This window comes from Bombus huntii, chromosome 6, assembly GCF_024542735.1.
Source record: "Bombus huntii isolate Logan2020A chromosome 6, iyBomHunt1.1, whole genome shotgun sequence".
NCBI classification, from domain to species: domain Eukaryota; kingdom Metazoa; phylum Arthropoda; class Insecta; order Hymenoptera; family Apidae; genus Bombus; species Bombus huntii.
In genome coordinates this window covers 9,604,937-9,622,076 of record NC_066243.1, presented here as the reverse complement: position 1 = coordinate 9,622,076, position 17,140 = coordinate 9,604,937, and the positions used below count along the sequence as shown (strand labels likewise).

Genomic DNA, 17,140 nt, shown 5'->3' with positions numbered 1-17,140 from the left:
TATTGTTAACGCGTCGCTACTCTTAAGAAAAATTCCGATTATTCGACGTAAGAAAAAGTAATTGAAGACGTAAATATGCCAGTACAACATGTAGATCAGATGTAGTACAGATGCAGAAACAAATCGAGAACGTTGTAAATAATAATAAATCTACATGTTATAGGAAACATATTAGTTACTACATGCGATAGTGAGAGAGAAACTGATTTGTATCCGTATATTTTACCAACAACTATTCAAATCCCATAAAATACGCTGTTGTAAAAAACTTATACAAGTTATGAGTCATTTTGAATATCTTAGATATTCTCTTAATTCGTAACGATTAAAAAGAGATTCAATAAAAAAGATTACAATCACGTTGTATTAATATTCGGAGTATAATAGCTAATGGGCAGAAAGAAGCGTCGATCTACCATGTGCCATAAAATCGAAGTAAAAAATGGCAAGATTAAATGATACAATTTGATCCATGAATCATCGCTTTGGATCGCTCGAGGCATAGAAAAGAAAGAAATTCGATCGGGATATTACCGGAGTCGTAAAGCCGATTTCGTGCTGCTTGTCGCTCGAATCGTTCTCGATCGAGCGGCGGGGGTAAAAAAGGGGAAAAAAATATTAATTCGTCGAGTGAAACGACTCGGCCAACGGCTGCTTAAGGGCAAGGCAGCGAGTTAAAAGCGTCGTGAAAGCACGTAATTGCGCGTGCTACAGCACACGCATTAATTTCACTCCCTCTCACTCTCACGTTCTCACTCGATTGGCTTTTGAACGACGCGACAAGAGAATGGCGTGATGTACGAGAGCGGAATTAAAATCCCGGTTATGGAATTAAACGACCAGCTTCGCCCCCGTAACTTCTTTAAACGGCTACGATGCAGGCCACTATGGATCGCGTTTAATTATAGTTTACAGCGTTACGTTTCGATTCGCCGATTCTCCAAGGTATAGAAAAGAAAATAACCAGCTAAATATCCCATTCCAATTTCCTGTAGAATGAAACAAGCGTATTGGTCGAACAGTACCATTGCAGGAATAGAATTCTCCCGTGGTACGCGACTTTATGAGGCTTCATTTCAATTCGTGGCAATTGTTCGTGTGAACGGGTACGTACGTTTACACACGTTTCAACGAACCAACCAGCAGTATTCGAACGTTTGTTCTTTTTGGCGCTTCAATTGCTCGAACACCGTACAACCAGACGACGATCCGCTCGTTTCGAGTCGAAACTGTGCGTAGTTCTAGCCTGAAGTAGTATTGGCTGTTGTGGGCCGGCACGCATTCAGCCTGAAAATCCGGCAGTGAATTGCACCGTGTCGTTGCTCCTTTTCCCTAGAGGCCGCCCAAGGAAACGAGGTATCTAGGTACACGAAATGATCGTATCGCGCTAAGTAAATCGCTGCGTGTAAGAAGACAAAAAAATGGATAGGGAACGCAACGACTACCACGCTTTTCCAGTATTTTCTTCGTAATAGCGTCGATCTAATCCCCGCAAGAATTCTATCTTCGAGACAAAGTTGCAGACGGGGGGCGATCCATGGAAAAGAAAAGATCGACAAATGGAAACGGTATCCACCCACGAGGTTTACCGACGCGAGGGGTATCCTATGGTGGAGTCGAATGAAATAGGAGGAAGATCTCTTTTTAGAATCGATCCCGACGGGAAATGCGATCCAGCAAAAATACTTCGTACAATGAGGCAATCTGTAGTCCCCCGTTCACAAAAGACCCTTCGCGAAAACGTCACGCGTTTCTCTCCTCCTTGTCGCCGTCTGAATCGCGTGTACAAGTCGTTCAGGTACGAGGCTCGTGTCCGGCCAACGAGAAGAGAAACCAAACGAGAGGACGAGAATGAAAAGGAGATGGAGAAACTGCCAGAGGACAGAGACAAAAGATACGTTTTTTTCCATCGTGGAACAGAGAGGTGAATATAATACCTGCATCGTGGAGGTACAATAACGGGGCGTTGTCCAAAGGGGCGAGACGAGACTACCAAGAGGGGTGCACGTTTTTAGTGCTTTTCATCGCACACACTGCACCACCCCGTCTAGGGTACTCCATCACGCGACGATGACATCGTGGCTGCAGTTATCTATCCGGTTGTCTAGTCTAGAGTGCCTCTGTGTCTCTCGTTTTTTCGCCTTTGGTTTCTATCTCTTTCTCTTTCCTCTCTCCTTTACACGCTGTCAAATCATCCACCGACTTCACCGACGTCCGTTTGCGAATTCAGCCCCCGTTGTTCCTTGTTTTCGTTCGCGATTCTTCTTCTCGTTGTCGCGCCAGACCGTTACGAATATCGCCCCGTCCCGTGTATATCCTCGTTAGAACGACGCCTGAATGTCCAACAGCTTGAGAAAACTTTGACACCGGACGTTGGATGGCTGGCGCCCGCGTGCACGCGCACGGGTTCTTCGTAGAAACGGCTCTCGTTGTCAGGAAGCGCGTGTATGGTGGCGTCGACGTCTATGGTACGCTCGCATGTTACCGTTCGTCATGGTGAATGAAAATGAAACGCATCACGTCGGGGGGATTGGAAGTGTAATCATCGAGGTAGAACAGCTTGGACTGGTTTTTTCACGCCATTAGATATTGCTCTACCGTATAGAGTATAGGTATTGTACATTGTGTTTTGTTGTATGTATAATCCTGTATTTGGGAAAATATTGTATGTAATGTATTTTGGTGATTTTTTTAAGAGGATGTAAAATTAAGTATAAAAGTCTAAGGGTATAAAATAAATTCAAAAGTTCTCTCAAGCCAGTACGTTTCTCCACTAGACGCTCGTCTGTGAAGACGACATTACAAGGAATGACCGTTCTGTGTATCGTGGATGATTCCTTTGTCGAGAAAATGGGAAGCTTCAAGTACTTGGACAAGGCCATTTGATTTTCTAACCGAGGAAAAGAAAGTGTCAAACATTTGAGGATGGTATAAATCAAGCCCTTTTTTATACTGCGTCATGAGCCAAGAGAATCAACTATAGCATGGTATAGTGTAAAGTGACACAGATCATTTTCTGTAAAGAAAGATACACCAATTTTATAAGACTAGTCTAATAATATTTCTAAGACTAGTTTGACTAAGACTAGTTATTTCTAAGACTAGATTAGTCTTGTCTTAAATAGTTTTCCAGTGTTATAATCTTACGTTGCTGATGATCTATATATATCCTATAAATCGTCAGGATATCAAATATCATAAAACCACCGATTCTCCATAAGAGTATACAGCAGTCAGGTTAATAGTCCAACTTATCCTATAATCCGATGTTGAGATCTCTATGCAGAAAATAGCAAATCGCCTCCTACACGTTTCTCCACGCGATTTAATGCGTCAAAAGGATTATCGTTATCGTATATCTCTGCAGCTTAACGTAATAGTCTTGGGGCGATGCTCGAGAAAAGAAGGTAAATTGCGATCTCTGAGGATCTCCGTGGAAAACAAGTTCAAATCCTTTCGTGAACCGTCAAGCGTACATGAAACGTTAATTGAAAGCGTATGCTCGAAATGACAGAATCTTTGGTAATTGGCAAATAAATTTCTGATCCGGGGCTAACGAACTGACCCAGATATATCTTGCCCGACACGATAACGAAGGCAAACAGAAATGACAAAGTTACTCGGTACTTACTGGTGTGTAGTGACGTTGAAGAAGAGGTGCGAGAACTGCGGCGCTGAATCCTCGGGACCGTGAGGCGCCGGGAAACTCGCGACCAACATCACCGGCTTCCGGGCGAAATTGTGTTTACTCTGGCGTAGAAAAGCCACGCTGTCGTTCGCTATCAGGTCCGGGTAATAGTCTTTGCTGTACTCGAAGCCGTGCTTTATCTTCTTCCCGTTCATGTTCACGCTGTAGTTGTAGTACCGTGAATTCATTATGAGACCGCCCCATTCTCGCCAGCCTGGCGGTATGTACGAACCGTTGTACTTGTTCAGATACTTGCCAAAGTAACCTGAAACGTGTGTTTGCGATAACGTGAATTAAATTAAACCTCCGAATAGTTAGAGGAAACTCGTTTCTATAAATTGATTGTAGGTTTGAATTAATCTGTCCTGTTTTCCTGTGATTCGTGATTAGTAGTTGCAACTGCGAATTCGTGTGTGCGTATGTGTACGTAGGACGAGTGACCTGAGCGCTAGGGTTATGGGTGAGTGGGTGAGTATTTGACAGAATGCACACGGATACACGTCATGGTTGAGCTGTGTGTAGCAAGAACGTGTGTTGTTAACTAGTTCTACCTATGTGGTTAAAGTGACTGTATAATTCATAATTCTCACTGTCGTACGAATTCTAGATTAGTTAATTGTTATTCTTTATATACTGGCGACACGTAAACTGGAAGATCGAGTGCGTTTGGGAAAAAGTATGGATCAGAATGTTGCTATCGAGTGAATAATGACACCAAGGAGTGGCGAGCTCGTTTCAGGCGGACTTAATGAAAGAAAGATCTCTAACACTGGCTATCGCAATAGTAATTAATGTGCTATGGACACGCTCGGTTCGTCGCAGGAACTGACTCATGTAACAGATCGATTACCCTCCCTAATGTTTTGCTTTTATTTCACCCGGCAGTCGAACCGAAAAACGCGGCTTACTCCACGGAACCACCACTCGATCGATCGATTAAGAGAATGTAACTTTCTCGCACTTCTAACTTTCTATTTACCGTCTTCTATCCTTCGTTCGAAAGAACCTAAAGAGAAACAACAGGAAGGAAAGAATAGTTGTGCGTCGAATAACCAGCCATTCGATGTCTGTAAGCTGTCCTAACGATAAATTTTAATCCTTACTTCCACGATTGTCTCTTTATTGATCACCAAATATTAACATCCAATAACAAAAAGTGGATCTGATCAGTTTAGTTTCTAAGATACTCAATTAGAATCTATTCGAAATACTTTAAACAACAAAACACCTTGAATGATAAAATTTTCAATTTCTCACGGATTCGATTCTGATCTAGGAGAATTCCGGGGAGAAATTTCCAGAAGGGAAAGATTTTCGTTTCGTCCGCGATAAATCAAAAGGCAATCCCATTTTCCACTACCCGTGGAGCCTTTGGTATACAGACACGTCGAAAGATTCATCTCGGGGTAGGGGGGGGGGGGGGTAGCGTTGAATTATTCATACGGGGCACCATCAAATAATTAATTCAAAAGTACCACGCCGTCCCTTTCGTGGTAGCCGCGTTTACATACCTGTAGCCGCGTTTCACTATCGGATAGCCTCTAAGCGGGGGCTTATTTATAACAGTTTGCACGAAGAGGAGCTTCTGAAGGGAGACGGGGCAACTTTTTGCCGGGCCAGGACCACCAAGCTGGTCCAATCGCATTACTCTCGTTTTGTGTTAAACGATGACATCTCAATAAAGGACCGCCTTGTCGAATAGATATAAAGAACAGTAAATCTTCCTGGAATGAACGAGTCTTGGAGCGAAAATTCCACGAGCGATCCTCTTACGTTATCGCCTGAACGATTCCAGCCGTGTACAGTCGCTAGTCTACAATCACTGGTCACTGACATCGTAATAGAATCTTTGATCTGTCTGGGTTTTATCGTAACCTGTCATTAGCACCAGTGCAATGTACTTAGTCACCTTCGAATGGCTGTAATCTTGCAATATTCTTGCTTTCTATCTTCGAAACAGTTGAGTCATCGTTCTTATCTTGTCCTCTAACCACTTAACGCACACGTTTGTATCGATGTATACGGGTGTAGATTCTTTTTAGTTTAACTGATTATTTTAGAGATCTTTATACTATTCAGGTTACGATTTGACTTCACACCGAACTTCACTTCTGGGAAATTTAATTCACGCAGTAAAGAAGCAAGTGAGAGAAAGCTTCGATAATCCTAGTGTTGAAAGAGGAAAGGAGAATATTTCAATTTCAGATGTCAGGGATGGTTTTCAAACTGAGCCGAGTACGGATCGCGCGAACTGACGTTTCCCGCGGTGCGCCGGGGGAAAAAAGGATGTCGAGCGGATGTTCGACCTGGTTTCTTCTTCGACACGAGACTAGCGGGTAAGGTGGAGAGGAGAGAAAAAAGTAGTCGCGGATTAATTGCCAACGTCGTTTGAAAAACTTTGACCGATCGTCGTTAAGAGATATTGTCGGGCCACTTTTTGATATCCAGACGCGTTTCGCACGAAACAGGTTTAAAAGATCGTGTTAATCTGTTTAAAAAGAAAATTTGCATAAACGTCCGTCGCTTCGACTTAGCGTTAATCGACCGCGTCCACGATTGAACTTTAATTATTATCGATAAATTCAACTCATTGGACATCGTGCTATGAATACGGTAAAGGCCGATGGCTTGTCTCTTCCGTAATCGAATTAGTTTTTCGACCAACACGAATGGTGTGAAATTTCTTGAGTTACAGGAAAGATAACAGCCTAATTTATCAGCGATATCTTTTAATAACCAATTGACAGCTGAATTATACACAGTGTATTTATGAATATTAATTCCTTCCTATCGAGTAATCTGGTTTTCTTGTCGTGCATAATACCTATATCCTTGCGAGGTCGTTGCCACGATCTCCTTTAAGTGCACTTTACGTGACAGTGACTTAGCGCCAGCCTAAAAATATCTGGATGCACCAAGCAGCCGTAAATGTCAATTAGATTGCTATCGCACGATGCAGCACATGCGATGAACGCTAAGCGTTGATCACAATAATGATTAGCTAGACGGTCGACGACGAGTCTAATTGCTATCCCGTCATCCCAATTTATCACTGTCGCCCTGCTCTACCATTTCTTACGTCATTCTTTGAAAATGTGCATTCTTTAAAAACCTACAGTATATACTTTGCTTATGAAAGCGGTATGTTCAAGTATATCGAGTGCTAGACACGGACAATTGTACCTAACTAACTGCACTTTCACTTACGGACACGCATCTATCGTATTGAATGTAAGTACCCATTATATAATCAGATATCCCAACACTTTGGAAAATTTTCCTACACTGGCGTCCATTATAGCTGTTACCCCTTTTGTATTAAGAACAGAAATGAGCTGACTTTTCTTTTGGATCTAAGTCACCATGTCGACGATTTGACGTTAATCGGAGAAGAGGTTCTATTCTATCTGAAACCAAATATTACAACGTCGTCCGCGATTCGACGCGGTTTGCTGGCTCGATGTGCCCTTTTCGTAAATTCGTTTGATTGGCTTGCCCATATTCCCGCCTACACGAACGTGTATATCCGCTGCATCGACCGCAGCAACCGTTCCACGATTCCCCCCTGCCGGATATTCGTTTTGTTTGTCCGAAGAGAGGAGAACTCGGAGCCGCGACTGGCGCCAGGATATCACGGTTCCTCCGGCTCGTCCTTTTGTCTCGCTTTGTCGGACAGACCGATCGACCGACCCGGCCTGCTATGTCCCGGCTTTTTACGATCAAACGACGTCCAGGCTCGTCTGGCTATTATTTTTGCATTTTTACCAAAGCACTTTGCGCGTTTTCGCTTTAACAACGCCACTGGCTGCAGCACCGCAGCCTGCGTTTCAGAAGCAACAGGTAACGCCGCGTCATCCCTCGTACTTCAATTGCCCTACTTTCTTTTCTTCCATTCTGCGATGCCATTCTCAGATAGGTTGCCATTTCCTGCGGATAGATTCTCGTCTCGTGAGTTTATAATATCGTTATACGTGTATAGGTATATAACACAGTAGTTAGGTTCCGTTTCCGAAAAAATGCCGTTTAGCGCAAAACGTTGCGAATTAACGCAAAAATGGCAGTTAGATTTCAACAGTTTATTAATATTATATGTTTATTAAAACAATCAATAATTAATATAAAGTATTACTAAAAATGGATTAAAAGTTGCAATATTCAGAAATCCCACACACAAATTTGGACATCATATCACGCTTACTTAACTGAGGAAGATCGAATGACGATGCGCTAAGAAACCGTTCGTTTTTACATGAATTTCTCCAATTTCTCCAATTCTCGGTGATATGGCGAAATCGTGTTGTAAGAACACGGTTGTAATGCGAAGGAGGCCTACGTAGTTAGAATGGTATCGCACATGTAGTTCAAACATTTCATAACTCAAAACGATTCAGTTTCGTGTTAAAAATTGAAAAACTTGTTTGTGTCGTTTTTCGGAAACATATAGTATCGAGGTCGTTGCATCGGAGGTCAAGGTCGCTTGAAAGTTACGAGGAGTCGTAAAGAGCACGTTGTTACCAGGCCATTTGAAGAGCACGTTGTTACCATGGGGTTCTGTAGAGATTGCGTTATTGGTAGTAAAGGTCGTTTGAAAATCTTAGACGGATCATCGAGTTTGTTAACATAGATTTTGAAACTTATTAAGGGTTATCGAACTTCTAATGTCTAGAAATTAGTTTCAAACGTTTCAGGTTTAACGTAGATTCTCTAACCTAACATAGATCCTGAAGATTACTCGAAAATCATTTTCCTATAAAATAATCGTTTTACGTTATTTGAAATAATTATTGTGATACTATAAACAAATAAGATGATACCTTATACACCTACCTGACAAATAACAAATCATTCACAAACGCAATTATTCTTATAATGTAATTTAGAACGCTTTAAAAGTTGTAAAAAGTTGCTCGGTGATCGGATATTTTAAAAGCAAACGTTCCGCGATAAACGTGTAGCGCGCTCCAACAGTGCAGTGGTACTTCAGCAATGACAAAAGAATTTCAATGAACAAGAGCCGCGAGCCCCATCCCCAAGTGCATGGTACAAAAGCCTGCGTCCGCTGGTGCTCCAGTTAAATCTGATTAGCTGCAAGCAATGCAGTTCATAAATCCGATAGCAGCATGTTAAAGCTGCTCTATAACGGCGCGCCGGTGAGATATATCGGAAGAAATTCGGAGGTTGGTTGCGAAGATTGTCATCATCGTTTCGGACTCCTGTCACGAAAATGGACCAACGGGTTCGGGACAGCCGAATTAACGAACAGCACAGGAATTAGCAAGGTTAAGTTACACGTGGCTATATTCGGCGCATCGCGATGAACCAAATCGCTAATGGGTCTCCTTCCAATTATTTTGGCCGGTTGTTTCGTGCGCCAAGGGTATTAACCCCCTTTGAAGCTGGCTCGGATCGTTCGCGTGTCGGCCCGTTTCTAGGATTTTCAAACGTCCCGCGGACGATTTAAAGGTGCATCGCATGTATCCAACGCGAGCCAAGTTTAACGAGGCCCGTAAAAACGTATCACATAAGAAATAGCAGCTTTATATTATACACAAATCACCAGTTATTACGAGGAAATTTCGTGATCCCGAGCCAGTGGTTCGAGACCAATAAAAATATATCCTTTTACGAGTAATAAGGAGATGACGTACACGCGAGAAGTTCATTCGACGAACGAGCATCTTTGAAAGTATCGTTGATTCTAGGAACCATGAAACCAGTCAGGATGTTCCTTTCTCAGACTCTGTTTGCTTTTCTGACTCGTGTATAGGTCTCGACAAATATAGCCGAACCTTGGTAACTCGAATTCTAAGGGAAGAGCTGCAATCTTCCAGTTTTGTGCAGGTTTTTCCTTATCGAATTTTTCGGTCAAAATAAATTTTAACAACCTTGTAAAAATTTTTACGGTAGAACGAAAGCGAATGAGCAAAAATTTGGTCTTGTAGGAGTTCGAGTTATTGAGGTTCGACTGTATCGTGAACGTCGTTGGTGCATCGTGGAACTGTTATTTGCAATTTCTCGGAAGACTTTAAAACATCGTTTCGCCGTGAAGTAAACTCATGGTAATTCGAAGGCACCGCAATTACGCGAATTGTCACATTTAATAAGCGCCACACTTACCAAACATTAATCAGAGAAAATGCTTCTGAATAACATTTGTGCCTTCGTCTCGCGTTGATACCGTCATTACGCAGTTATTGTGATTATGTACATAATGGGAGCCGATTTGTCTTATTATCGGAGCAAACGATTTCGCCCCGTGTTCCTCGTTTATTCTCAATTGTTCATTTCTTAACGAGACTACTGGAAGGCCGTTGGTAGTTCGAACACAAGAGAAGTCTGTATTCGAAAATCCATTCGCGAACAAACGTTAACAAGTTGTACCATCGAGGGTAGAAACACCTTTCGGGCGCAGCTGCACCTGCATCGCGAACGCGATTATCAGCTACACGACAACTCCTACGTATTTCCAGGCCTGACATTTCCTGGAATTTGAGTGGGTGCTCTCCATAGAATAGCGCTCCACCTCTATAAACTGAAGATCAATCGTCTCAAGCTGTATAAACTGGAATCCGGAACTCTTATGTAAATAACTGAAATGCCAGCAAGTGTATAAGGAAGTTACGATATTTTAGATATCCGAAGAATGGGAAAGGTACTTTAGATACAAACAAAAGTAGTATGAAACACGATAAAACCAATCAATCATGATCATATGATCACGTAACATTTTCTAGAAAATAAAAAACTTATTTAAAAGCAGTACAATTTGGATGTCTAGTTACCTACACTAGGGTTGTAGCATAGTGCAACGTGTTGCCAGAGCTTGCGAAATTTCCCCGTCTCGTATCCTTTTTTCGCGATTCGAATAAATCCCAGAAGAGGAAAACGCGAAGAAAATCACGTCTCTTGTTCGAAAAGACTGCAGTGGTTCCGGCGGCTTAAGGTTTAAGGTGTCATTCGTTTTCACCCAATCACAGGCAGCTTCGCACGCCTTTTGACGACGGCGTAGAGAGGGTCGCAAAAGCCCAATGAATGCACCGATCCGCAGAGCTGCACCTGCATCGTGGGGGCCCTTTTGTGCTCGCGATGTGTGCGACCCTCGTGTATCTTGCGGCGAGCTTGTGGGTGCCCCGTGTTAGCCCGGCTCGTCTTCGACCTCCTCTCCTCTCTCCACTCTCTTATCCTCTTTCTATCTCTGTCTGGCCTCCGGTCCTCGTTTCCCCCTTCAGCATCGGTGTTCTCTTTCCTTCGTGTCCCACGCGAGCACTCGAAAAACTGGCGGCGCGTCCTCTCGAGCCGCAACACAGCCACGAACAATGCACCTCCGCGCTGGTCTGCCGCGCGGCGCGATTTAAATTTAGATAATCTCACCTGCACGAACCCGAGTTAGAGGCTACCTGAGCCACACATCGTGTGTGCACACGCTCAATCGTGCCCCTTCCGCACTACAACCACAACCGCTATGGGGTTGGTCATCCCTTTTCCATCGTACCTTGTGTGAAAACTCCGAGTTTCTCTACGATGGTTACCTCGAAATTTCCTCCCGATTGTAAATTTCTCTCTTTATTGATACTGCCCTTTTATTACGCAGCTATTTTCCAGCGGCGAGGCTAGAGGTACGGTGAACGAACGTCTCGTTGCGATTACCAAAGTTAAAACGCGCGAGCCACGCTTAGAACTCCACGGTTAACCGGGAACTTCGCGTATTATTAACGTGGATGGTTCGAAGGCCATTTACGGTTCAACTTCCTTAACGAACTCCCAGCGAAATATTCCAGCAATATTACAAGTTAACTACCAGCTGCCTTTGTATCTCTTAATATCCGACATATTTGCCTGTCTACGAAGTACCTCATCGGTATCTCTCATCGTTTTCAACGTTGCATCGCGTACATATCCATGTAGATGAGATTCGATGAATTCCACGAGATTCTCCGGCGAACAGGGAGAATAACGACTACGTCAACGATGAACAGTCGAGCAAGAACACCGACCTGGCTATCCCGATAACGCCTAGGCTCCTCGCTTCAGGACCTCTCACGAACCATCCAGAGTTTCGTGCGGTACCGGCGCATCTCCGCTTGTATCTATGTTCGGTTCCTTCCTTCGTGATCGTCTGCATGGTACATCACCGAATAGCGCCGGGGATATCTTTTGAACGGAGGCTGTTTCGCTTGCCTTTCAAAATATTCTATGGAGTCGTGATTACTTTAAAATGGGATTATAGTAAGATGGAGTTACTCGAATCGGTAGAATACGTAAGGCGAGGCCGTATGACGAAGCTAAGCAATTTGCCAAATTGTTGTTTTTCATATTTCTTCTTGCTCGAGTTAAAGTATACCAGATATATTTTCTCATCGTTACGTTTAATACGTGCGTACATTTTAAATGTTCAAGCGTACCTTAGTCTACTTTTGATTCGAATTAAAATATACTCCTCATAATTTCTTTTCCGCATCGAAGATGTCTGCATCGGATATTTTATAGGATGTTAGGAGAAACGCGATGTTTACGAGACGTCCAAGTTTGTAGAATTATTTGAACACGCTTAGAGAACCGCGAGCATGTACAATGCACGCGAATTATGAGACAGCGAACGAGAAACGCGAGTCGAACAACGCGATATATCGTTTACCAACATCTTTCCAACTCATCGCGGTTTCGTGCTTTCTCCTCTGCCTCTCATGCCCTCCGTTTTGCAAGCCTTGTATCCAAGATTCACGGAATAACCTACTCGATTGCCATATACGACATGCCGGAACCGTGCGAACTCACAACGTACAAGGGGATTTGTTTTATTGCCGTTTAGGTCTGGCGTGTGAGGGTAGAAGTTTCTTCGTTGCGTCGATGTGAAAATACGATCTCGAACGCTCGAACGAATCGAACGCGAATTCCACGAAACAAAGCATCGTTCCATCGATTAAGAATTTTTTCCTCGCTATTGGAAATTGTATCTGCATGAAAAGTTATCGTAGAAGTGATTTTTTTTCTATTCTTTTTAGTTATGAATCGAACAAGTCCTCGTGAAGTTAATAAACCATAGTTTAATACTTTAACTGTAATTGTACTGTTAACGATTCTAGTCTTGCGAATATTACAAGACCTTATCGCATTCTCTGCCTACTCCCCTTCAATTTCGCAAAAACCATTGTTGGATTTGGCCGTGGTTTCGTAATAACCATCCTCATCGTGGGGGATCTCTATCGAACAGAAAGGAACGGGTGTTCTTCACATGGCCATTTTCTCGCGCCTTGAACACCCGTGCGAAAATCTGATACCGATAAATTGGGTTTTAAGAACACCTATGCTAGCCTACGTAAATTATACGGTAGAGAACGACTCGCAGATAAGGGAACATCCGCTCTGGTATTCACCCCGCGCGACGCCCTTGCTCAACCATTGATAAGAATTGTTAAAGAGTCACGAAAATATTTCTATCGATGGTAAAAAATGATTAAAACTCGGGTCAATGTTTGAGAAATACCGTGCATCGCACACGTACGAGAGTCAAGGTACGAAATAGTAAAATTACCGAATGATCACGATTTGACTACCTTCTGAATGTTTTACCGATGAATCTTCAAGGATTATTTGCAACGTAATAAAATATAAAGTCCGCAAAAAGTTTGACAAGGGAACAAATAATATCTTAAAAGTAAATTGCATAAATTACAAGTTATTCAGTGTCAGGACTGTGAAATTATAAAGGTATGTAGCCTATACTTTGTAACTTGCCAGCTCGCTACTATTATTGGTTGGTAAATTATTATGCAAAATAATTCTGCTAATTATCAGGAATGTTTCCACGACAACGATTATAAAATACACCCTTTTGACCAGGAGAAATTCGTCGAAGCCGTAAAATGCGGTATAATAATTCGTTGCCAGCTACAAGCAATCAAAGAAACGAGGGAAAACTTAATAACCATGCCAAGAGTACTTCTCCTCTTGTGACGGTTGATGAAACTCTTTTTAAATAGCTCGTTTCCCGAACGTATACTTACATACGATTCATAGTTTTTCGCGTTGGAAAGCGTTTCATTGCACGGCAAACGAGAATCGAGCTAGAGCGCACGGTACGGTCGCATGATATCTTTTCCGAGAATCCGTGAACGAGATCCAGGTGCCACGAATGGCTAATAAGTATAACACGGCGGTTGTAGCTTCGTGTTCGATTTGCATAAAGTAGATCTCTGCTCGGTGAAATCTACCGGACGTCGATCACCGTGAGCCAAGTATCTGCACGATCCATTAAGATCTATCTGATATCCTATTAAGATACATACTCTAGCTTATGCGACGCATTTAGTTTATTTCAATGGAAACAACATAATCGAGCCATTGAATAAAAGATCGTTCGTATGTTCGTACGCGAAAAATTCTTAAACACGCGATACTTCGATACCATAAAATTCAATTTTTTAAAAATCGTTCATAGTCGAATTTCACGAATCACAAGGCAAATTGCTCAGTCTGGCGCAAATATCATTCTGGCCGATACATATTAAGAAACATAATATAATATGTACCATGCATCCAGGTCAACTGGTTGAAATGCAACTTATTCGATGACTGTTGGATTTTGTGGTGAGAATATGTCAGTGAACAGGTTCGTGTAAGGTGCGCCACCGAATGTTTCTCGCGCTCGTTCTCACTTTCAACACTTCGATTCGAGTGCTTTGGTTTATCCAACACTGAATCTGTTCTATACCTGGCGTGGTTTTGGGCACGTGTGTGGCCTTATCGTTATATACTCGACAGCCGGCAAAGGGAAACGTAAAGCGAAAAAACACTGTGTAAAGATGCTGTCGAAACCTTTTTCCATGTTTGCTCTTCACCAGAAACAATTCCTTTAAATAAGCTTAACTGATTTTACTGCCCTGTAAAACGTTCGAAGCGCCATTCCTCTTTGACGTTTAATTTACTCGTCTGTGGATGGTTTCGATATATTTTAAACGTAATTCGTATAAAACCTGCTGGGGCTTGGATCGTCCTCGAATTCGGAGAAGAATGTCGCGCAGTGGACAAGATTGCTCTGTACGCGTAGGCATTAAGGCGATCTCAGGGTCAGCTTCATTTCTTCGAATGGAATGCAGCGGTTTTTTAACGTACAGGGTGAAAGCCACTTTTAAGAGAACTTCACCGCTGCGTGCCGCAAGGACATCCAAGGCCATGTAGGATCTCAAAATCTACGTCCAACTAATCTCATTAACGAGATATACTATTTCCGCTTTGGGATCCAGTTCATCTATAAGCCACGATTGTGCAAAAAATCAAATTACGACGTACGATCAGCTAAAACCTTAAACTCTTCACCCACCTACGCAACAGTAATTGAGAAACTTTCTGGGGAAAGACTTATAGACATAGTATCTTTGAAGGTAGTTTCTACTGAAATACGTAAGTCATACTAAAAAGCCAGAACTCTCGAACTTCCAATAGAATTTGCTTGATATACCAATTTCTCTTGCGTACTCTTTTTTAACGAAAAAAAAAGAAACTCCTCGATCGCATTCATCCTCGGAAACAAACCACGCAACGAGGAGCGACATGTACTGTACTGTACGCCACGCTTATCGTTCAATCAGCGAGATCAATACGCAAGCACATAGTTAGCGGCATATTGTTTTTACTTGCCAACGCGAAGCACCCAAGTCGAACAATCGAAGCAATACCGTTGCCCTGGCTACGCTTCGCATTTGTACTTCCTGTCGCCGCATAAAGCCGCGAACAGGACGACTTTAATAAAAACGCGGAATCGATTGTAGGAGGAGCGAAGGTCGTGCTTCTCGTATGATCCCGAGGCTTTCGTTGCAATTCGACCTTCGAGATCGTCGAGACTCGAGACGAAGAAGGGAATCGGGTAACACGACGGAACGGAACATACGACCGATACTCCCAGTTTCACGGTTTTATATGCCCTTAACTTCTCGCTATGTATTTCAGTATTATCGCAGCGCAAGATGCACGCCGCGCTCGTGAGCAACGCGAGGAACGATCACGGACTAGTTTCTCGGACCTAATTAGCATCGGCAAATTCAAGTCTAGTTTCACGCCCGTTAGACAACGTGGGGTCGCAAACGCGGCCTAAAGGTGAGGCCTGGGTAATGTATGCGCGCGTGACAAGATCCTCTTGCGAAGATAGCGAAGAAAATTTGTCGCCTAGTCTGTGTGCCAGCCCTGGTATTCTGGTCAGGGACACTCCGCATGCATACAACAGACGACGATAACGAAACCAGTTCTCTTTCGCTTTGTGACTGTTCGGTGCCGGCGATCGGTCGTCGCGGTTCACGGCTCGTAATTATTCCTAGGATCGTTGGCGATCCCACCCTGGAAGAATCTCCTCGAGAGCGTATATCTTAAGAAAATAGACCTCCTCTATAGGTGAATTCGTCTTCTTCTTCTTCTTCTTCTTCTTTCGTATTTCTTTTCCCCCTCATCACGACACGTCGCAGGAGGAAACAACACACGATTCGAAGACATAACCGTGAAAATAACAGGTTCTTAATTTTCGAGACAAGAGAAAAAGGTAACCAGAAGCCGGCAGTCACGAGCAAACCGGATCGCGGCCAGATTGTTTAATGCCTGTGTAATTTGAACTCATTTCACCGAAGATGGATAGCTGTCTGGCTAAAAGAGAATCATGCCGTCCCGACAAATTGATTAATTATCACGCTTTTTCTCGATACAGAACATGTTAGAATCTTTTTACTCTCCGAACAACCATCTATTCGTTATATACATCCTTCGGATAAAAGTTTATCAACAGAAGTTGTCTAACGAGCGTATGATATTTAGAATTTTTCCATGTATTTCCGAAATATCCAAAGAACAACGATCAAAGTAGCTGCGTGACATGTCCACTAGAAAAAATTAAAAAAATTACGAAGGAAACATAGGAACGATACGCAGTTGCCTAGAGCGAAGTTAATGCACCAGAGTTACAGCGCGACGATAATTAACGGACGTTGCCGTCCCAAGATGATCTTACTCGAATTTACTCGAACAGAGAAGATATCACAGTTTACGGAAGTGGACAGCGTCACGTGTGGTGAAATTTTTGGAAGGACGCCAATCCGGTGCCGGATGTGGACGGAGCTTAAAGGCTGAGAAACCTGGCCGCTTTCAGGGAGCAACGTCCTACCTCGTCGAATATAGTCGTACGTAGAGAGAAGCTGGTGTAGAGAAGGTACGGACGACGAAACAACAGGGAGACACGGATGGACGTCGGAGAGAGAGATGTCGTTTCATCGTGGTTAAAGGGAAGACGAGAGAGCAAACCTTGGAGGGCTCTTCCAACAGGAGCCTGTCTACCCATCGAAGGGTCGAACTGTCACGATCGTGAGAAGATTTTTGTCTCCACTCGCGTTCCTTTACCGGTCGTGATCTCTTTTCTTGTGTACTCCCTCGGTGATCGACGACGACCAAGACTATGTTTGCGAAGGGGATTCG

At 43.1% G+C, this 17,140-nt stretch overlaps 1 protein-coding gene across 3 annotated transcripts in view; it reads right to left on the bottom strand.

Moving 5' to 3' along the window:
* LOC126866326 (extracellular sulfatase SULF-1 homolog) overlaps nt 1-17,140 on the bottom strand; it is a 78,218-nt gene that overhangs the window by 13,655 nt on the left and 47,423 nt on the right. For all 3 annotated transcript variants that reach the window (XM_050619780.1, XM_050619781.1, XM_050619778.1), the window contains exon 4: nt 3,632-3,953. In XM_050619780.1, the coding sequence (XP_050475737.1) occupies nt 3,632-3,953 (322 nt within the window). The remainder of the gene's footprint in view (nt 1-3,631; nt 3,954-17,140) is intronic.